Here is a 21343-nt window from a genome sequence, read left to right as displayed (position 1 = left end):
TTTCATTTCGTATCGTCCATAATTGGGAAGCTTAAGGATTTTTACACTGTCTCAATCAAACAATTCTATAATCGTTAATTATGAGTTTTATTTAATTTAATTTTATTTTATTTCCAAGTTTAAATTGCGATCTCTCTCTTAATAAATATCATGGATAACACATATCATCCTTATTCGCGTACGTCTCACATATCATCCTTATATGCGTATGTCTGTGTGTCTTTCTGTCCGTCTGTTCGTCTGTCCGTCTGTGTGTCTGTCCGTCTGTCTGTCCGTCCGTAAGAGATAGAGCTATAATCAACGCTGTTTTTAATTTTCGTTTAAAAGAGTATACTAAATATGGCCCTAGGTATATTTTAGTATTTTTTGGTATATTATTTGGTATATTTTAAAAATAATACCGCACTTACTCTTAATTGTTCCATATCACATACCACAATACTTAAATTTTTACTTCAATTGATCCAAAAACTTAAATTCAAATTTCTTAAAGATTCGAATTATGAAGAAATCTCATTTATAAGCCTCTACTGTATAGGAAATTTTGATTATTACTCAACACTTAAATTTTATTCGAGTTTTCGTACAACACAGTAAGCTCTGCTATTCGTTTATTGGTAAAAGACAACTAAAATGAGAAAACAAAAGAAGAATTACACAATAATCGGCAAGAATAAGGCGCGTTTAATATGTCTGCTGGCGATTGTGATTTGCATTTTGCTTTACTTCAAGTTGAATACGGTGTTATTCGATGCAGCCTGCGATCGGGATCATTTCATGGAAGGATATTTCGTAAACACTTCAGGATGTCACGTGCTCGCTCTCAATGCATTTGCCAAGACGGCGATTGAACATTTGAAACCTTTTCAGCCCATGAAATGCAGTAAAAAAAAACTGCTCGAAGCCAAAACAATAAATGATGAGAACGTTTTGGTTTTATCGATGACAGAAAAGAAAATACTTAAAGCTTTCGCTGTGGAAAGAATTTCCGATATTAGCTGCAACTTCAAGATGGTCAAACGGATCAATGATAATGTCAATAAATACACGGAAAGTGGAACATTTCGACTAAGCAAACAGAGGAGACAAATCAAGCTCAAAAGTGGATCGATTATAATACGAATTGAGTGTTTTGCACCTGGAAATAAAAGTGTTTACCATGATGTACATTTCTTGCTGCCAGCACCAAAAGCATATCCTCTACCCAAGGCACATTTATCCGTGATGATCTTGGGCATCGATTCAATTTCTCACATGCAATATCTGAGAACAATGCCTTTACTACGGTCTTATATAGAAGGTTTGCCGCATATTGAGTTCTGGGGTTATAATCGCATTGGTCGCAACACTTATCCGAATTTAATTCCTCTCTTTAGTGGACAGAATGAAACGGAATTAGAACAAGATTGTTACAGCAGCAAACATGGTTATGATAAATGCAATTTCATCTGGCAAAAGTTCAAGGCAGTTGGCTATAATACTTGCTATGCGGAGGATAATAGTGTCATAGGTACTTTTAATTATGGCAAACGGGGATTCAAAGCAGCTCCAACCGATTATTATCTTCGTCCTGTGATGCTGGAGATCGATTCACACACTCGCTATAGTATCGATCGGGATGAATATGTTCACTGCTCGGCGAGTCGCAAATATGCGGATGTTCATCATGAATTCATTTACAAAATGATGCCACATTTGAAATCAGGACCACATTTCTCGGTGTTCTGGGAAACTCAAGGAGTCCACGATTATTTTCAGTATCCCAAGTTCTTGGATACGAACTATTTAAAGCTGTTGAAACGTCTGCGATCGAAGCATATTTTAAGCAACACTTTGGTTTTTCTGATGTCCGATCATGGCATTCGTTTTGGCGCTTTTCGTGCCACTTATCAAGGCATGTTGGAGGAATCGCAACCTTTTTTGACTGTCATTTATCCCAAATGGTTTGAGACTTTGTATCCCTTAGCTATGGCGAATTTAAAGGAGAATGCTCATAGTCTGGTTACAACTTTTGATTTGCATGCAACTCTCAAGGATTTAACAAATGTGGAACTTTTAGAGAATGATCAAATTGAAGAACGAACTTTGCAGCTCCAGGAATTGGGTCAGAATATGCCTCGAGGAATTAGTTTATTTCTGCCAATTCCAGAATCTCGAGATTGTCAATTGGCCAACATTCCAGCGCAGTTTTGTCTCTGTCATAAGCTTAATCAAATAGCCACAACTGATTTAAGATCTCAGCGAGCTGCGCAGTTCATTGTGGAAAACATTAATTATCTGTTAAGGAATTTTCCGCTATGCCAGCATTTGGAGTTGAAGGAACTGCAAGATGCTTATTTACTGGAGAGAAGCAATGATGAAGAAGTCTTTGTAGTTAAGGTGCGATTGTGTACGTTGCCTGGAGGTGGATCCTTTGAGGGGACGACAACATTTGCAAGAGATTCTCTAGCGCTAAATGGACCCATAATTCGCATCAACAAATATGGCAATCAATCGTATTGTGTGCAGCATAATTATCAAATTGAAATGTATTGTTATTGTTGAAGGAATATTAAAATTTCAATATGAAAAAAAACTACTTAATATTTTTTGGTTTTTGTTTAAAATATAATTTAAATTTATATTTATTTTGTGACGATACACATAAAAAATAATAATAATGCTCCGAAAACTGGAAAAGTTATTTGTTTGATCTTAAATGAACATTTTTGACAAAAGTAATGCTTAAGGTTTAAAATTATGTTAAATTATTTCATAATTGTAGCTTTGTAACATTGCTTATTATATCTACAGGAATTCATTTATTATATACACAGGAAAAAATTTAGATGGAAATATCTTGATTTAAGATCTTATTGGATCTAAAAAAAAAACCATCTTGAAATGTGATTTTTATGTTGAAAAAATCTCATTTCAAGATTGTTTTAATGAATTTTCATTTTAAGATTAAATAGATTTTATTTTCAAATTAAATCTTGAATCAATAATGTTTTTATTCAATTTTTCAGGATTTAACATTTTTTTTAACTTAAAAAAAAAAAAACAATTTTGAATATGATTTTTAGGTTGAAAAAATTACAACTCAATATTTTTATGCTAAATTTGCATTTTAAAATTAAAATTTTGATTAAAGAATATTTGATTTTAGATTTCTTCCATATTAAAATACAACAATCTTAAAATGGAACACATAATAGTTGAAAATAGTTATGAAAAACACTTTTTAAAACTATTTACTTTTTATTTAAATTTAAAATCCATTTTTATGGAAATTCAGAACTTCCAATTATACATTATAATATATAATAATATAAAATATATAATTTTAAAGTAATGTAACAAGTTTGCTATCAAGTAGTCTCAGTTTTTGCTGTTCTAACAAAAATCCAAAAAAAAATGACAAAAACAAACAAAAATTACACAATTGGAGCTAACAAATGGCGTTTAATATGTCTGCTGTCGATTGCAATTTGCATTCTGCTCTACTTCAAAATAAACTCAGTGTTGTTCGATGCCACAAAACGGGATCATTTCATGGAAGGATATTTCCTCAACACCTCAGGATGTCACATGCTCGCCATGAATCCTTTTTCGAAGACAGCTTTATCATATTTCGGTCAAATGCAGCCTTTGGAATGCACGAAAATCAAACTATTTGATGCCAAGACAATCAATGGAAGAAATTATCTAGTTTTGTCAATGTCAACCAAAGAAATTCTCAAAGCTTGTGAAGTTAAAAGAATTTCTGATGTGCATTGCGAATACCGGAGAGTGAAGCGATACGATGACAATTCGAATAAATATTCGCATCCCACAAACTTTGAATTAACTGAGGAGTTGATTGAGGTTAAAAGTGGAGCTACAGTTTTAAGGATTCAATGCTTTGGAATCGGAAATAAAACAGTTTACCATGATGTGCATTTCTTTATACCACCTCCAAGTGAAGAACCTCCTCAAACTTTTCAAAAGAAACGTTTATCTGTGATGATCATAGGCATCGATTCGCTTTCGCATTTGCATTACTTGAGATCGATGCCATTGTTGGATGCGACGATAGAAACTTTGCCACACGTTGAGTTCTGGGGTTATAATCGTGTTGGAAGGAATACTTATCCGAATTTGGTGCCTTTGTTTAGTGGATTGAATGACGTTGAGCTGGAGGAAAAGTGTTACATAGGCAAACACGATTACGATGAATGCGATTTCATTTGGAAGCGTTTCAAGGCTGCTGGATTTAATACAAGTTATGCTGAAGATACTTTTATTGGCGGCACATTCAACTACGGCAAATGGGGATTTAATAAGTCGCCAACTGATTTTTATCTGCGCACTGCAATGCTGGAAATCGATAAGTATTGTAGATATAGCATCGATAAACAGGAAGATATACACTGCACTGGCAATCGAAAGTATGCGGATATTCTACATGAATTTCTACACAAATTGTTGCCGCATTTAAAGTCTGGGCCACACTTTTCGTTCTTCTGGCAATCTCAAGGTGTGCATGATTATTACGAATACGCACAGTTCTTGGACAAGAAATATCAGCATTTGATATATCTTCTAAAATCGGAACGTATTTTAGAGAATACTTTTGTTTTTCTTATGTCTGATCATGGATTGCGTTATGGTCCGTTTCGTGCCACTTATCAGGGAATGTTGGAGGAATCGCAGCCACTTTTAATCGCCATTTATCCCAAATGGTTTACCAAGAAATTTCCCTTGGCTGCCATCAATCTGAGGAGAAATGCTCATCGTCTTGTGACCACATTTGATATGCATGCCACATTAAAAGATTTAACGGACTTAGAACAAATTCGAGATGTGGAAATTAAAAGTCGTGCGGAGCTGCTGAAAATCAAGGCATATAAAATACCTCGAGGAATAAGTTTATTTCTCCCGATTCCCAAAAGTCGAGACTGTGAAATGGCGGGAATTCCTTCAGCTTTTTGTCTGTGTCAGAGTTTTAAGAAAATGGAAACTAAGAATGAAAAATCAGAGCGAGCAGCTCGCTTTATTGTGGAGAACATCAATACTTGGATCAGCGGCTACACAAAGTGTCAAACGTTGCACCTTTCTGAGGTGCATGAAGCGTATTTGTTGCACAATTCAAACAACTTGCAAACGGACTTTGAGGTCAAGATACGAGTCCAAACATTGCCTGGCAACGGAAATTTCGAAGGAATTGTGCGTTTTATGAGTGATGTTCTGGTTCTAAATGGTCCCGTGTTGCGTACGAATAAATATGGCAATCAATCGCATTGCATTCACGATTACCACGTCGAGATGTATTGCTATTGCTTGTAATGCGTATAAAATTTAATTGCGATATAATTGTAAATTTCAGCATTGCAATAAAGCGACATAATGCATTTCGAAAGCGACAAAGTTATCGCTCCTTTAAAGTTCGATCTCTGCTTTGGACACGCGCTAGTCACATTTTCATTTTCATATTCATTCCCATTTCCAGTTTGAGTTTCAGTTGCCGTTGTCGTTGCTTTTGTCGGTCACTCACTGAGCCGAGCTCCGCGTTATTTCAATTTGACGAACTGATAAATGTCAAATGGTTTATGACACCGTCGTGTTAGTTTTATACACTAACCGAGGGTGATTACACTAGGTAAAGCGGTTTACGGTTTACCAAAATGCTAAAAATGAAGAAAATCAACCAAATCATTTAGTTCATGTATATAGTTCTAATTTTGTTTAAAACATAATTTAAAAATGGTGAAAACTGTTTTAACAATATCCATTAAAGAAAATATATATTTTCATTTAACAATTCATATTAAATTAAATATATTTGATTTTGCTTTATGTCTGATAAACCCTCCAAGAGTTTCTTAAGGCATCTATCATATAACTTGTATTACCTCAAAAACCAAGCGTTTATTATAAATATGTTGATATACAATTTCAATGATGAGCTTTATTATTACAATTCGTTTTTATACATTTAATTTTACTATCCCCCTATAAGGTGAAGCATCTAAAAAGATATTTCAACATTTTATTAAAACAAATATTATTTCCTTAAAATGTTTTTTATTTTTGAAATTAAGTCAAAGGCAATTTTCAGAAATACAGAAAATAATGTTTCCGATATATTTAGAGTTTATTGACTTAGAGTATTCTGTCTTCGTCACACTAAAATTTTGTCTTTTATGGAACTTTTTGTTGTAGTCGTAATATGCGATTTATGTTGTGAGTGCTTTTGAGGTTTCTGTTGGTGTTGTTGTTGCTATTGTTGTTGTTATTACTGATTTGGGTGTCGCGCTTTATGATCGTTTTTCTCTTTTTATATTTATTGTCATCAAATGTATTTGATGTTGAAGCTTTTTGTATAGATTTGAATTTATGATTTTAGCTCTCGTCTCCCAAAAGAAGAAAAACAAAATCCAAATTTTATTTAGGTTATAATTTTCGATTGTGAACTATAAATATTTGTGTTTGTGTTAGGTTTCGATTTTTTTACGACCCCACGGAATGCGGAACGCGTTGCACTAAAAGTGGTTTTCAACATTTACAGATCTCTTAAGTAATTTATGTAAATTAGATGCCAATAGAAACGATCGCAACAGATCACAAATTAAAGCCATCAATCGAGAGCTAAGCAGCGGGCGGTCTAATTGAGAAAGTGAATTGCGTATAACTATGAAAGCTACAGTAGAGTGTGCTCGACTGTGAGATACTCGCTCCCAATTTTGGATAAAAGCAAAACGGGGCGATATTATTTCTAATGTATGCAAAACTAATATATCACAAATATACAAAAATATATGAAGGGCTATATTTGGTGTATTTTTAAAGTCCATATTTGGTATATTGGCATTCAAAATATACTAAAGACTATTTTTGGTATATTGATTTAGTACTTCATAAAAATATTTGATATATTTGATATATTGATATAGTACTACATTCAAAATATGCTGATGTACATATTTGGTATATTAGTATTATTCTTAAAATATACCAATTTAATATACCACAGCATCCAAAAATGTCCAAAATATACTGAAAACTATATTTGATTTATTAATATAGTATCTTATTCAAAATATACTGAAGACTATATTTGGTATATTGGTATTAATCTTAAAATATCCCAAATTAATATACCGCAAAATACAAAAATGTGCCCAAGGCTACATTTCGTATATTTATATACTACTAAATTCAAAATATACTGACGACTGTATTTGGTATGTTGATATAGTACTACACTCAAAGTATACCGAATGCTATATTTCGTATGCTGCATTCAATATATACTAAAGGGTGTGAAATATACCAGATTGTCTTAAAGACCTTCTCTTATTTTTATTCAATGGTATTTCCCACTTCTAGCAGACACTCAATTATAATACCCCTCTAGCCTATGAGTAGCAGGTATAATTAGTTGATAGTTGATGGCAATATGCATTTTGGCATTTAAATTGTTGTTGCCTAAAGACAGCTGACCATTGGCTGTTGGCATTGGGATTGCCCGCAGCGGATAATTTGCGCCAAAATGTCAGTTAATTTGAAGAGCGTCGCAGTTCACGCTCACGCTCTTTGCAGCACAATTCCCCTGACTGCCTGTTGCCTTCTGTTCGATTGTGATGAGCGACGTGCAATTGAATTAAAATTAAAATATATATGGCGCAAAGGCCAAAAGAATTGTATTCGTTATAATTTGCAATTTATTTACGAGTACTCAGATAAATGAAGAGGAGTAAAAAGGAAGGGGGAGACAAAAATTATAAATTTAAAAAAATAATTAAAAACCATTTGGCTGCACGCTGGATGCCAATGCGTATGGATATTCAGTTTGGTTTCGTTTCGCTTCGCACACAACACACAACTCGCTTTCAATTAATGCAAAATGTCCTAAAATGAACGCATTTCTCACTGATTGTTGGCGATTGTCAAGCGGCCTTCGTTGACAGCAGCCAACAAATTGAAATGCTCCCCGAACGTGATCCCCCATGTGACACCCTCTGACTCCCCTTTCTACCACTCTCTCTTCAATCACTCGTCTGCTGCTGCTGCTTTTATTCCTTTCAGTGCATTAAATAATGGGATAAAAATATACTATATAAATTAAGCAATGCCATTCGCCACTCGCCACTCAATTTTTTGAAGTTTCCAAGTTGTCACATGACATTTTTTCAAACAGATTAATTGAAATGCTCAGCAAGCAGTTGCTAATTTGATATATTAAATTAATGTTTCTTAACTTCAATTTATTATTTCAGGTGAAACAAATAGGAATTTGTGGCAAGTTGCTGCTGACTTTAATGTAAGTTCAATGTTTTATTTAATATTGATTTTTATTAAAAAAAAGTCATAAAAAGCACTTAAAGTTAAAACACAGTTTGACACTTTATATTTAGATGTAATTTTTATTCATCTTAACTCTTTACATTTTATTAATATTTTTGGTTGAGAGTTCACTTCTGTCGGACAACACCTAAAACAAGAACAATATCAATAGTTTTCGGTATATTTTAGAAGGTTTTGGTATATTATTTTGGTATATGAGAAGCGGGTATATCAAAATTTAAAATCAAGCATCTTTCGAACAGCTTTTAATTTGCTATCTATCTATATATAATAATATTTTTCAGTTTTAAAAGCATAAGTTGTAAGCACTGCTATTTCAAAGTTCACAGCTGTGTTTAGAATGTTTCTTTGTAATATCATTTACACTGATTTACTTCATATACAATCAAAACATTAAACATTATTCTTATCACACTTACATGTCTTCTTTACAATATATAATTTGAAAATCAAATTCATTTGAACAACTTTGAATTTGCCAGCTAGAGTGCCATTTGTCATATCATTATTACAAATGGGTTTTTCACATCAACAATATTAAGTTCCATAATAAAATCGAAAGAGAGAACATTTCAACGCCACACACATTCGCTTATCATCCGCGTTCGTTTTTGTTCCGTGCATGATTGTAAATTTCGTGGTCTCTCGGCAACAACGTTGTTCGGTTCACTCGACGTCCAAGTATAAATCTCAAATTGGGCAAAGAGGTAATCACTCAAATCGCTCTGATTTTGGTTCAGATTGTTAACGCCATAAATATGCGATTGTCACGTCTCTCTGGCTCTGACTCTCAGTTGTTTTTTTTGTCGTATCGATCGTGACTGAAGCTCATAAATTAATTCAATCAATGTCAAAAGAAATTGTTATTTCACATCAGCAATGGGCATAAATCTCACCGAATCGATCTTATCGCTAATTGATGTGTACGTCAAAAGCGTTCGAGTTGAAGTTCGGAGTTGGGGTTGAAGCTACAATTCAGCTTTAGTTCGACTCCAATGGGGATGACACACTTTAGTAACAACGATTAGTTGGAGTCATAAATTCAATTCTCATTATGTAGAGCAGTTCAAAGATAAGCAAAAGTGTTCTGTGAAAAGTGGGATCAAGTTGAGTACTTGGCAGAAATTCATGTGATGTATTCATTGTCAATCAATAGCTCATCTGTCAGTTGACAAATGATTTGAAAATCACTCTGCAAAGTCGAGACGAGGAAAATAATCATAGACGGATGTATGAGGAGGAAACAGACACTTTAAATGCTTGCGATATTGTCAATCAAAATTCAATCGAAGCCATGATTCATGACAGCCAAGAATGGTTTCAAGAGCGCATCGAGACGGATGGGTTTGATGGATGGCTGAATAGCAGCAGCAGCTCTTCGTTCGTAGTGAATGCGTGTTGAATGTTGTCGCCATAAAAAGAAAAAAAAAAAGTAAAAGAAAAGCAGTTGTAGGCACTTGTCGAGTGGTTGGCTGGCAAAAAAAGCATTTAGCATTGGCATCCTGCCACATGAGATCCTCGCATGCGAGTGTCAAGTCGTCGACATCTCCATCGTCATTCTCCACTCTCTTTCTCTCTTTTTATATACTCGACATCGTCGTCGTCGTCGTCGTCATCAGTCAATGTCAGAGAGATAGTTTTGACATTTTTATGAGCAAATGATAAGTCTCTCACTTCGAAATGGGTGCTTCTTGTCTGATGGCCAATGTTTGACACTTGCCAGCCAGCCAGCAAAAAAAAATGTATTCGCATTCGCATGCGAGTTGAAGTCACATTTTATTATTTGCCTTCAAATTTATGACTTCAAATTGGCACTGGACTGATTATCTCATGTCGTTCTTTGTGCTGTGCGTTTGTCTTTCTTTTTTACTTTGTTGCTGTTCTCTTGTAGTATTTTAAATTTAACGCTGACAGAGTGTGACCGAATCTACGGCACACTTGCTCAGCAATCAATCAAGCGAGTGACCTTATCTACTGCATTAGTCTGACAATCAATCACAGTCGTTGAATTTATTATTCAAATTGCTAATTGTGTGTTGAGTTCTTATGAATGAGACAACTTTGTTTCAAGTTAATAATTATACCCGCTACGGAAAGAGTTGAAGGGTATTATAACTTTGTGTAACAGGCAGAAGGAGGAATCTTCGAGCCTTGAAGTATTTACATATATTCTGGATCAGCTTCAACAGCCAAGTTTAGCTGGTTTGACTGATAATCTAGTATATTTTTACCTATACGGTATATTTTGAATGTATTACTTCATCGATATATCAAATGTATCCATCAGTATTTTTTAGTATTTTTATGGTATCTTATTTGATCTATTTGTAGAAAACAAATGTATATTTTAGTATTTTTATGGTATCTTATTTGAACTATTTGTAGAATCTAGTTTCATTGCAGAAGAGTAGCGGGTATCTCACAGTCGAGCACACTCGACTTTAGGTTTTAGCTCCTTTGGCTGACAATCTACAGTGGATCGCAGCTTATTTCGTGCAGTCGCAAACTGAAAGTTTGAACCTTCACTGCTACTAAACCATCAAAGATATTTCAAAAATTTAAATGAAGGTTGGTAAAGCAGAATTTGTAGATTTGAAATTAATAAGAAAAAATTTCTTAATTACAAAAGTAAAACATTGAGATAAAAAAAAAAAAATTTTGGGCTTTTTTTATGCCGCAGCTTATTTCGTGCAGACATTTTATATAGACGAAATTCTAACTTTTTCGACTAGAATATTAGGTTTTCACGCCAGATTTGGTATTTTTGGTAGTTAAACTAAAAGATTTAATGAGTATTTTGACATTTGAGACATTTTTTCTTTTTAATTTCAAATCTACAAATTCTGCTTTACCAACCTTCATTTAAATTTTTGAAATATTTTTGATGGTTTAGTAGCAGTGAAGGTTCAAACTTTTAGTTTGCGACTGCACGAAATAAGCTGCGATCCACTGTATGTAGTTTGTACTCTGTGGTATATTTCGAATGTAATACTTTATCGATATACCAAATATAGCTTTTGGTATAATTTCAGTATTTTTTCGATGCATTAATTAGGTATATTTTAAAATACCGCACTATATTTTGATTGTAGTACTATATCAATATACCAATTATAGCCTTTAGTATATTATTAGTATTTTTATGGTATATTAATTTGGTATATTTTGAAATTAATACCGTATTGTTTTGCTTATATTCAAAAAGGGTTGGTGAGTATATTCGGTATATTTTAGTATTTTTGCGGTTCATTATTTGGTATATTTTATGAATACTACCGCATTGTTTTGGGTATCTTACAGTCGAGCACACTCGACTGTAGCTTGCTTGTTAAATTTTGGTGAGGGGAGATTTTGAATTCTTATTTGTGCATCTATCTAAGCACCGTTGGGTAATAAATTTTGAAAATGATTTCCTGATATCATCTATATAAATAAACATTATTTTTTGGGTGCATCCAAGTTTGACCATTAATAATTGCCGTGCTGCACTGTTGTCAAAAATTGTAATTGTGAATTTGTTTTGTGCAATTGTGAAATTTTCATTTTTGCCTACTAATATTGACTTCCGTTTCCGCTTGAAAGACCAAAGTATATTTCCGTCTCCACGTTCTCTTTCTCTTTCTGTTCGTCTCACATATATTTTATAATTTTTATGTGTGTGTGTGGCGCCAACATTTCCCTGTTTCCCCCCTCCAAACGAGCCGTGAAATTTGTTATCGCCACATTTACAAACAACCAAAAAAAAAAAGAAATCAATTTTCCGTGAAACAGCAACAAAAAAAAAGGAGAATAATCAAAGATACATATAGACTCTGTGTATTTATGTATTACAAATCAGACAAATAAATTTGCAAATAAATACCCACATAGCACAGAGAGAGCGAGAGCATTTGACATTTATTAATTAAAAATGGGCAAAATGGGTGAAAATTTATATTAATTTTATTCAAATTGTCAACGGCAACAAAGGAAGCTAATTTCAATTTATTTTATTTGTCTCTCTCAGGTTTGTCATGCAACACACAAAACCCTTTAGATAAAATTGACATTTCTAAAACGCAATTCACATTCGCATTTCGAAAAAGAACAAAAAAGTGCAATGCAAATAAATAAAAAAAGAAAACAAACATAAATTCAACCATTGTGTTATCTGAATCAATATAAATCACAAGTATTAACCCAATATTAGCCCTTTCAATATTCCGGAATAAATTATCTTTTTCACTTCGCAACTAGCTAAAATAAATACTCAATTTAAAAACCAAATTGCACTTTAATTGTTTGTAATTGTGGCAAAACAAATTTGACGAGAGATTAATAGTAAAAGACGATGACTTTATTGGCTTAGTTTCGATTAAAGGAGCGTAGAATAAAGTTGTTACGAGATTTGCGCTTTCGAGTTCTCAAAAATCGAAGTTTGCGACTTTTCTTTAAGAGAAAAATTGAATAAATTGCAAGCATAATAAACTGCACTAAAAGCACAAACCAACAAAGTGCAATTGCTAATAATCTAACAGCTTGAAATTGATCGTAGACAACATCATTGCAACCAATTTTAATTAGTTCTCCTTCTTCAGTTTGATTGTCGTAGCAAGATTTGTGCACTCTGCGCAAATAATCCAAATAAGTCCTTGGTCCATCCAAGCCACAACATTTCAGCTAAGTAGGGGAAATATTATATTTAAATTTGTAGTTTATAACTCTTTCTCACCTTTCGCTGTATCTCAATCCAGAACTCATTGCCATGCTCCACAAAATTATGCCAATGATCGGTTAGAAATTGTTTGGCTTCCTTGTCGCTTATGCGATAGGCAAGGCGACAAACAAAAGTTTTAAAAGTGCGATAAGAAGAATAAACTAGCAGAGGTATATACTAAGAAAGTAAGGACATAATAAAGTATATTCCTTAATAATGTTTCATAGTTATTTACCACTGCAATAATCCATTCACTTGTCAAGTAAATCAAACTTATGCTCAGATATATAACCAACATCTCAAGCAATATTGCTGCAGTCAGCGATATATAAACTTTTATCACAATCACTTTCATTGATCTGAAGTATAAATGTTCCTTCAAGCTTAAGATTGTGGGCAGCGTTATTCGCATGGTTATCACAATTATCATCTGTGTAGGGGAGATTTGTAAGTTGGGAAAGAGATGAAGAGATGATTGAAAGTGGTTACTTACTGCAAAAACCATTATCAAAGAAAACTTTACAATCTTGGGCAGCATTTCGTGCATATTTCAGTAAACTTAACTTTTGACAGATAGAACAAAGTACAACTTATTTGTGTAGATAGAAGAGAAATATTGTGGAAAAGCCTAATTAGATGATTCTTTTGTATAACTTCAAACACATTCACTTCTAAATAATTAGATACTAACAATGATGGAGCACAAAGATTTAGGCTCGTGAAATGTTCTTAAATAGAAATTTGAGGTTAACTTTATTAACTTTGGAACACTCTTCATTATGCTCATTACATAATAAAAAAGAATAGAATATATTCAAAAGGGGATGGTGCGTATAATAATATAGAAAATATCGAATCAAAAATCATCTGAAAATATAATATATTCTATAGGAAATGTAACGTATACGTAATATACAAAATATTGAATTAAAAATCATCGTATAATAAAATATATTCGATATGGAATGCTACGTATACGTAATATAGAAAATATCGCATCAAAAATCATCTGAAAATAAATATATATAAATATTCTGTAGGGAAACTACGTATATTAAATAAAAAATCATCGCAATCTATAAAAATATGAAATCGCCAAGTACAATATTTTGGAAATAAAAATATTTTTGTTTTAAACTTATGCTAATAAAAACTCAATTTTTCTTTGGATAGTTCAATAATTCAATTCCAATGTACTCTTTTTGTTAGGGCATCAAATCGTCTGCTCATCAAAGTCTTTAAATACATATAAACAGTTTTTTATCACGAATTTGTTTGTGCTCAATTATTTATTTATTGTATTGCGAATGTAGGCCTGCCTTTGTTTTATTTTATTTCGTTTTTTTTTGTGTCTTCTGTGATATTTTTTGTGTGCTTTGCTGTGAACAAATTTCCATTGTTGATTTATGGGATTTGTTATATTTGACAGTTGTTGCAGTGCCATTGTTGTTAGCTGTTTGTTGTTGTTGTTGGTGTTGCAATTTTATTATACTCAAATGGTATGTTAGCTGCGGGTACCAATATCTATCGAGAGGAGAATGGAATGAGTGCTATTCTATAATCGGCTTTCTATATTAATTTAAATTTTATTTTTGGCATTTTATTATAATTACTCTTGATAAATGTAAATAGTCATCGTTAGCAGCATTGTTTGTTGTTTGCCATCGTTGTTGTTGTTGTTGTTATTGTTGTTACTGCACTTGATGTTGGTTTATTTAACGCCTACCTCAGCCTCCGAATCCATCTCAGACTCTCGAATATCTCGTTAGGGGAATTTATTTCCTCGCTTTTTGCTGCTGGCATTTTATTTCTATTACCTCGCAACAGAATACCAAAAATATTTTCGCGGTTTTGAATGTTTTTAATTGTATTAGTAATTGCTGTTGCCATTATAATTGTTGTTGCTGTTTTAGTTGTTGTTGTTATTACTAAAAATTAACATTCTATGCTCTTTGTTGTAAGCACTGCTGTGAATTGAGGCCATTCCATTCCATTCCTCCTCTTCTTCCACCAACAACAAAAAAAAAGCACAGAAATATTATAATATTTTGGCCAAATATTTATAATATTTTAATGCTAATTTTCAACAAATCCAAACGCATTTGCTGCCACTGGCTGTCGCTGGCTCTGTCCCTAAGCACAGCAACAACAACATTTACAACAATCGCAATGCATTTTTGTATCTGCTTTTGATATTTTAATTTTACTGTCACATTTGATCATAAATTTACCGATTAATAAATAATTTGCGCTCTGGGTTTGAGTTCGCGGATTCCCAATTCCAATTCCGATTTGGATAAATTGTCTGCTGTCTGCTGTCCACTACCCACAAAGTGGTGTGTCGGGTGGAGAGTGAAGTGTGTGGTGCACTCTTGTGAAGAGAGTTTTGTAAGCCTGCCGGCCGATTAGTTGCGGAATATAATTTAATTTTAATTGGCTTATTGGAGAGGAGGCGTGTGCGATACGGAATGTTCTACGCTCTATGTTGGGACTATCACACACAACAACAATAAGCGACAATAAAAATAAGTAATACAATTTAGCTGCTATTTATATATTTATGCTGCCGAAAAAACACATCCAACTGCCAGCAGCCAATTGAGAATGCTCTCTAATCGCTTATTCTAATTTAATCACTTATAAGTGCACAGTGGTTACTCGCTAAGAGCGCCGCTGCTGCTGCTGTAAGCCAACTTAACAAGAACTTGGCACATATTTTGGCACAATTTTAATGAATGGTGTTCGATTAAAAGAATTAAACAGAATGATATGATTCCAAAGAATATAAATTTCATTTCGAATAGTATTGTTAAGAATATTTATATAATTGGTTAATCACGTGAAGCGTTTGAATTATAATATTGAGGAATTGTTTTAATGATTATAACAGCTGTAAAGAATTTCGCAATCAATATCGTAATTCATACTTTGTTAAATATCGTAAAAATATAAAGTATTTTGAAAGGTCTACAAACATTTCCAGAAACATTTTCGAGAGTAATTCCTAGACAAAATTGTAACTTATTACATAAAATATCACTAAAAAGAAAAACTCCACATAAAAATGTAGTAATTTTATAACGTGTATCGTATTTGCTACCATGAAATATCGTAAAGTCCTTTTATTATGAACAGTTGAGTTAATTTTTATGAATTGATGTACCGATTTCCATTGGAATTTTTCTTTTATTATTTCTACAAAATTCCTTATGAATATCTTATTCAATATCACTGTCAGTATAGGAAATATAAAAAATCATTTCCAATTATATCACAATATAGAATCAGTCATAGCAAATATCGTACCAGAAAGCAGCGAGTATCGTAAATATAGCAAATCTTTAAATTAGATCATTTTTGAAGAGTTAACCATCATTTCTAACAAAGTTTTCTTGAGTTACAGTACACACTAAGGTTTTAACAAGAAATTATGCATTCTCTGATATAAATTGAATGCCTATTGAACAGTTGACAATCATTGCCAACAATGCTACCTTCAATAAAATCTTTGAATACAAGGATTTTTTAACGAATATCGTATTAAATGCCTTGACGAATATTGTAAAAATATTATGCTTTTAAAATAGATGTATTTTGAATAGTTGACAAATATTTCCCAAGTTCTCTAAAATTTTGCTTCACTCTTCAATTTTATACAATTTGATTGTGAAATTAGCAGTTTAAATACTTTAAAGATGGTGGACAGATATTATGGTAGTTATGAAGCCATTTCAATACAGTCAGTTGACACAGTCTCTCAAAAGACGATCAGCACCGACTCGCATACGCCAAACATTCATATAACCCGCAACATGGTGCACGATCTGCACTGTCTGAGGAAGAATAAAGATGCGAGTACGCACTCGATAATTTCTCCACTGTTGAATGCACCAACTCCGCCAGTTTCCGAGGCTGGCGAAGTTGAGATGATGTCCGAAGAGACTGTGAATTTCGAACAGACGGAAGACTCGCTGCCCAATTGCAAGCATCAAGTGATGATCATATTCGAGGGAGGCGACATCAATTGTGCTCTTTTCTTTCTGATCAAATCGATGGAGAATCCATTCGCATGCAATGCGGTGGCAACAGTGCTCGTTGAGAAATCGCTTCTCAATGAATTTGTGTCGCGTGTCAAGCTAGGAATGCGACCCATGTTGCTGAACGAGCCGAAGGTATCGAAATTTCGCAACACTCTCGATGCACTCGAGAAGCTTAACATCGAGACGATACATTGCAAGTGTCGATATCCCGAGATGAGTCCCGTGTTGGTCTTTGATTGCCAGCACGGAGAGTTGGGAGAGGGGACAACGGGTGTGATTTGTGTGCGAACTTTTACTGCGATCTCTGAGATCGTTGACATCTGCATGAAGGAGAGTCTGCTCTTTGCCACCAGCTCGATGTGGAATGAATCCGTTGAGCAGCTCTATCAACTGGTTGTCGCCCTCAATTGTCCCACCTTCTTTTTCAACTGCAGCGATGTCAGTTTGCATCCCATACGTGAAGCTTTGGCTGCTAAGAAGAATTCTGTTTGCATTAGCGATGGCTTTCACTACGAAACTCTTTTGATTCAGGATGAAATTAAGAGTATCATATTTCCAATTGGGGCTCATCTTTATCAATCGCAGCCGGAGAAAAGTGTCATGATTGCTCCCGTTTCCTTCTTGAATGAATGAGAAGCAAAAGATGCTTCCTCGATCGTCTCGATCGCAGTAACGTGTCACATTTTTGGGGTTTTTCGAACAACAAACGTTCGCGCGTTTAATTGATCTTTGTGGCGTTGCCAAAAATATAAATTTTAATCAAAATTTCGCGGTTTATTTTTGAACAAATGTGATAAGGCCTTTAATGCTAATTGACTTTGATGATGATGCGATCGAATGTGCGATCGAAATGTAGAGATCGAATATGATGGCACCTGTCAGCGGCGGTAATGCGAGTAATATGTATATAATTTATATTCTTTTGTCTTTTTCATTCCGCTGCTATGGGGAACACTTAATGACTGTGTGTTATGTAAATATGAGTGGTTATCGAACGGGTTACGCTTCATGACTAAGAAAGCAGCTTGTGTTTTGGTATAGGGTATGAATTTTATTGCAATTTCAAAGTTATTTAATTGGAAGTGAAATCCATTAAAATATTGGCATACAATTTATTAAATTGTCCTTATTATTTTTTACAATTTTAAAATTGATTCAAACTAATTGAAATACATTCTAAAATAATAGAATAATGAATATTATTTCTGAATATAAAACTAAATAAGCAATTATAAAATGATTATATCTAATTAAAATATACTCAAAACTGTTAGCATTATTTATATTATTATTTCAAACATTTTGCACATAATCATAAATAATGCTAACACTTAAAAGACTCTTTCAAAACAAATTTATCTTAATATACAAAATATTTTATACATTTTTAAATTGTTAACAAATTGCTTTCAAATGATTTGCGTAATTTCTTTTAATATAGAATATATCCTAAAAGGTTTTCAAACAATTTCTAAGACCTCTCAATAGCATGATAAGCCCGAAATTAAATATATTAAGTATATTTGTTTTAATTCAATTAAGAGTGACTTTGAAATGGTAAACATACTTAGGCGCATTCCAAGTATATAGGATGTTAAATATACTTACTGACTTCAAATTATATAGTATTTTAAATATATACTAAGTATATGTAAGTCACTCTTAATTGAAATATATGGCTTAATATATTTGAATATGTAGTATATAACTTGGTATATTAAATATACTATATATATAATTTAAAAGTCACTCTGAATTTAAACATTTGGCATAAAAGATTTGAATATACGAACAGTTTCAAGTAGTTAGAAGACAATCAATATAAATATTGTTTACAGGGTATTTGCAAGTCGACTACTTTTCGCTACCATTCAATCCCACTTGCTTCTCATGTATCTGTTGTTGTTTTTTCGGGCGATACATTCGCGATGCTCACGATATATTTTTGCAATTTATGATCGTCATTTAAGAGCGCCAAGCCGGAGACACAGCGACTCAGCTGGTCAATAAAACCATCAGTTTACGAGTGCTTGATGACTCTGCCAGCTGCCAGCTGGCTGCAGCAGGATGATGCGTGAGTGACTTGATCGTTGCTTGGTGATCGTCATCGTTGTGATCGTCATTTGCGACGCACCTCCGAGCGAGCACTTAAAAAAGGCATCCAAAAATAAGCCAGGCTCATCATTGCGATTATCTCAGTTTGTATTGAATTTACACAGCATAAATCTTGGCAAAGTGACAGAGAACACGGACCACCCGAAACAAATGCGACCATCAATGTCACACGAGGCGACAAATGTTGCAGTTAGAATATCTAAAGTTCTGACTGCAGTTGGAGAGTGTTTTTCGAGGGAAGGGAGAGGGGAATGAGTTCGGTCTCTAGCTGCGTTGAATTCATTATAAAATGCGGTTTGAATTATTTGTCAAAATGCCCGATATACGTCAGTCTGTCTCTCTCTTTCTCTCTCACTTTGAGTTGCCCCCAATGGCTGTGACATTGATGTTGACATTGATGGACAGCCAGGAATGTGGAGCCAGAGAATTGTGCAGCCAAACACCAATTCGATGCGACAAAATAAATGAAATTGTTAATGACCAGTGAGTCAGTCTCTCAGTCAGTCAGTCAGTCAGTCAGTTAGTCATGTTGTCCCTTTTCGCTCCTCATTTAATATGTTATTTTATTGTTATATTCATCAGTTGGCCATCAGTTGGGTCAGTTCAACAGTTCGTCAGACTTTTGCCATTTCGTCAGCATTATGCAAATTGGGCATTATCCTGAGTAATTGCTGCATTGCCGCATCGTTAATGCTGTCTACAATGCCAATTACCTGGCATCATTTTCCTACTCCCAAATGCACCTTAGCACTGCACTGCATTCAAATATGCATCTTCAAAACTTTGGCTTTTGCTTAAAACTCAAACATTACAAAAGCTTCTTCACAGCAGAGCTGTGATGTCATTGACTCGGTTTTAATTGTCTGCTTAAAGATTTGTTGCTTATGCGCCAAATCATGGTTTAGTAAATAATTGAAGAGTGCAAGCAAATGAATATGCAAATACTTATGAACAAAGTAAGGATGTAACCACTTTAGGAATTCAAAGTTCATACATTTTTCAACTGCTTTCAATCAATAATAAGAAGTTATTTAAGAAATGCTACTTAGTTGCTTTGGCTGGTAATATGGTATATTTCAGTATTTTTTGTATATTTTGAATGTAATACTTTATCAATATACCAAATATGGCAGTTGGTATATTTTTTCGGTCTATTGATTTGGTATATGCTAAAAATAATAGCAATACTATATCAATATACCAAATATAACCTTTGGTATATTTTTAGTATTTTTGTGGTATTTTAATTTCGTATATATTATGAATATTGTTCCTCACTTGACTTAATTCAAGATGGATAGTAGGTATCTCGCAGTCGAGATCACTCCACTATAGCTTTCTCACTTTAGTTAGTATTTTTTAGTATGCATTGCATATACAGTGCTGAGCTGATCTTTTCTCATTACAACTTTATACTATCATTTTGGTTTTGAGTTCGCTGTTGATTTATGCAACTCTTTTAAAGTATATTAGTTAATTATTCACTTCATTTTAAAAATAACACACTTTTTATTGTATGAAAATGTTGCACATATATTGAGAAGTTTGTATCAAAACCATGACAAAGTTTTAGATTTATTATCAAACAATTCAAATACCTTTGCTAGTTCATAAAGTGATCTAAATAATTAAATCTATCACATGCATGAAGTAACAAAAAAACATGCACTTGTGTGCATTTCTTTAAATTTTTCAAAGTGTTCAGTTACCTCATCAAAGTGAGAGACTGAAGCTGCATATAAGTTAGAGTCAGAATGAGAGTTAGAGTCAGAGTCAGAGTCAGAATCTGGCTGTGTCTTAAAGCACAGTTAACCCGTTTTGTCCGCTCTGCATGCTGTGCAGCATTGAAAGAGAGTGAAGTTACATTCTAAGCTAAGGACAAGGCCAAGTCAAGAAGAAGAGTAAGCAACTGCAATTGTGACTGTCCCTTTAGCTGTAGTTGTGGCTGAAGCTGAAGGAATACAAGAAATGCAATAGACGGACATTGTAGAGGGTAAAAGAGGAAGTGAGAAGTGGGATAGAGAGAGGAGGGCAGCTGTCAGTTTCAATCGTGTCTGCAGAACTTGTCACTCATTCAATAGTTTGAAAATTGCAAATGTCACTTACAACGCAACTCACACACATATCAAAAGCATGTGTGTATCTATGGCTATGTGTAAACATT

General features: G+C 33.6%; 4 protein-coding genes and 1 long non-coding RNA gene across 6 annotated transcripts in view; 4 read left to right on the top strand and 1 right to left on the bottom strand.

Annotated features, from left to right (window-relative positions):
* The first annotated feature begins 556 nt into the window (after window positions 1-556).
* On the top strand, window positions 557-2569 carry LOC117563420 (uncharacterized). Its single transcript, XM_034241754.2, has one exon. It carries the CDS (start codon window positions 634-636, stop codon window positions 2542-2544), a length of 1911 nt encoding a protein of 636 aa, XP_034097645.1. The 5' UTR covers window positions 557-633; the 3' UTR covers window positions 2545-2569.
* Window positions 2570-3353: 784 nt separating this feature from the next.
* Window positions 3354-5421, top strand: LOC117563419 (uncharacterized). The gene has a single exon (XM_034241753.2). It carries the CDS (start codon window positions 3397-3399, stop codon window positions 5305-5307), a length of 1911 nt encoding a protein of 636 aa, XP_034097644.1. The 5' UTR covers window positions 3354-3396; the 3' UTR covers window positions 5308-5421.
* A 2819-nt stretch (window positions 5422-8240) lies between these two features.
* Window positions 8241-21343, top strand: part of LOC127565317 (uncharacterized) — a 54866-nt gene continuing 41763 nt past the window's right edge. The window contains exon 1 of the long non-coding RNA XR_007954671.1: window positions 8241-8284. This is a non-coding gene — a long non-coding RNA (uncharacterized LOC127565317). The remainder of the gene's footprint in view (window positions 8285-21343) is intronic.
* Window positions 12643-13595, bottom strand: LOC117563422 (uncharacterized). 2 transcript variants are annotated; one of them, XM_034241757.2, is made up of 4 exons: window positions 13518-13595; window positions 13260-13454; window positions 13040-13201; window positions 12643-12987 (listed from the first exon to the last, which is right to left on the bottom strand). In XM_034241757.2, the coding sequence occupies exons 1-4, from the start codon at window positions 13569-13571 to the stop codon at window positions 12673-12675; spliced, it is 726 nt and encodes a 241-aa protein (XP_034097648.1). In that variant the 5' UTR covers window positions 13572-13595; the 3' UTR covers window positions 12643-12672. The 2 variants fall into 2 exon arrangements, with proteins under 2 accessions (XP_034097648.1, XP_051859244.1); XM_052003284.1 differs by having other exon boundaries at window positions 12643-12958.
* Window positions 16623-18162, top strand: LOC117563421 (uncharacterized). The gene has a single exon (XM_034241756.2). The coding sequence runs from the start codon at window positions 16720-16722 to the stop codon at window positions 17695-17697; it is 978 nt and encodes a 325-aa protein (XP_034097647.1). The 5' UTR covers window positions 16623-16719; the 3' UTR covers window positions 17698-18162.

The sequence above is a fragment of the Drosophila albomicans genome, chromosome 2L, assembly GCF_009650485.2.
Source record: "Drosophila albomicans strain 15112-1751.03 chromosome 2L, ASM965048v2, whole genome shotgun sequence".
Classification (NCBI taxonomy): Eukaryota; Metazoa; Arthropoda; class Insecta; order Diptera; family Drosophilidae; genus Drosophila; species Drosophila albomicans.
This window is presented reverse-complemented; position numbering and strand designations above follow the sequence as displayed.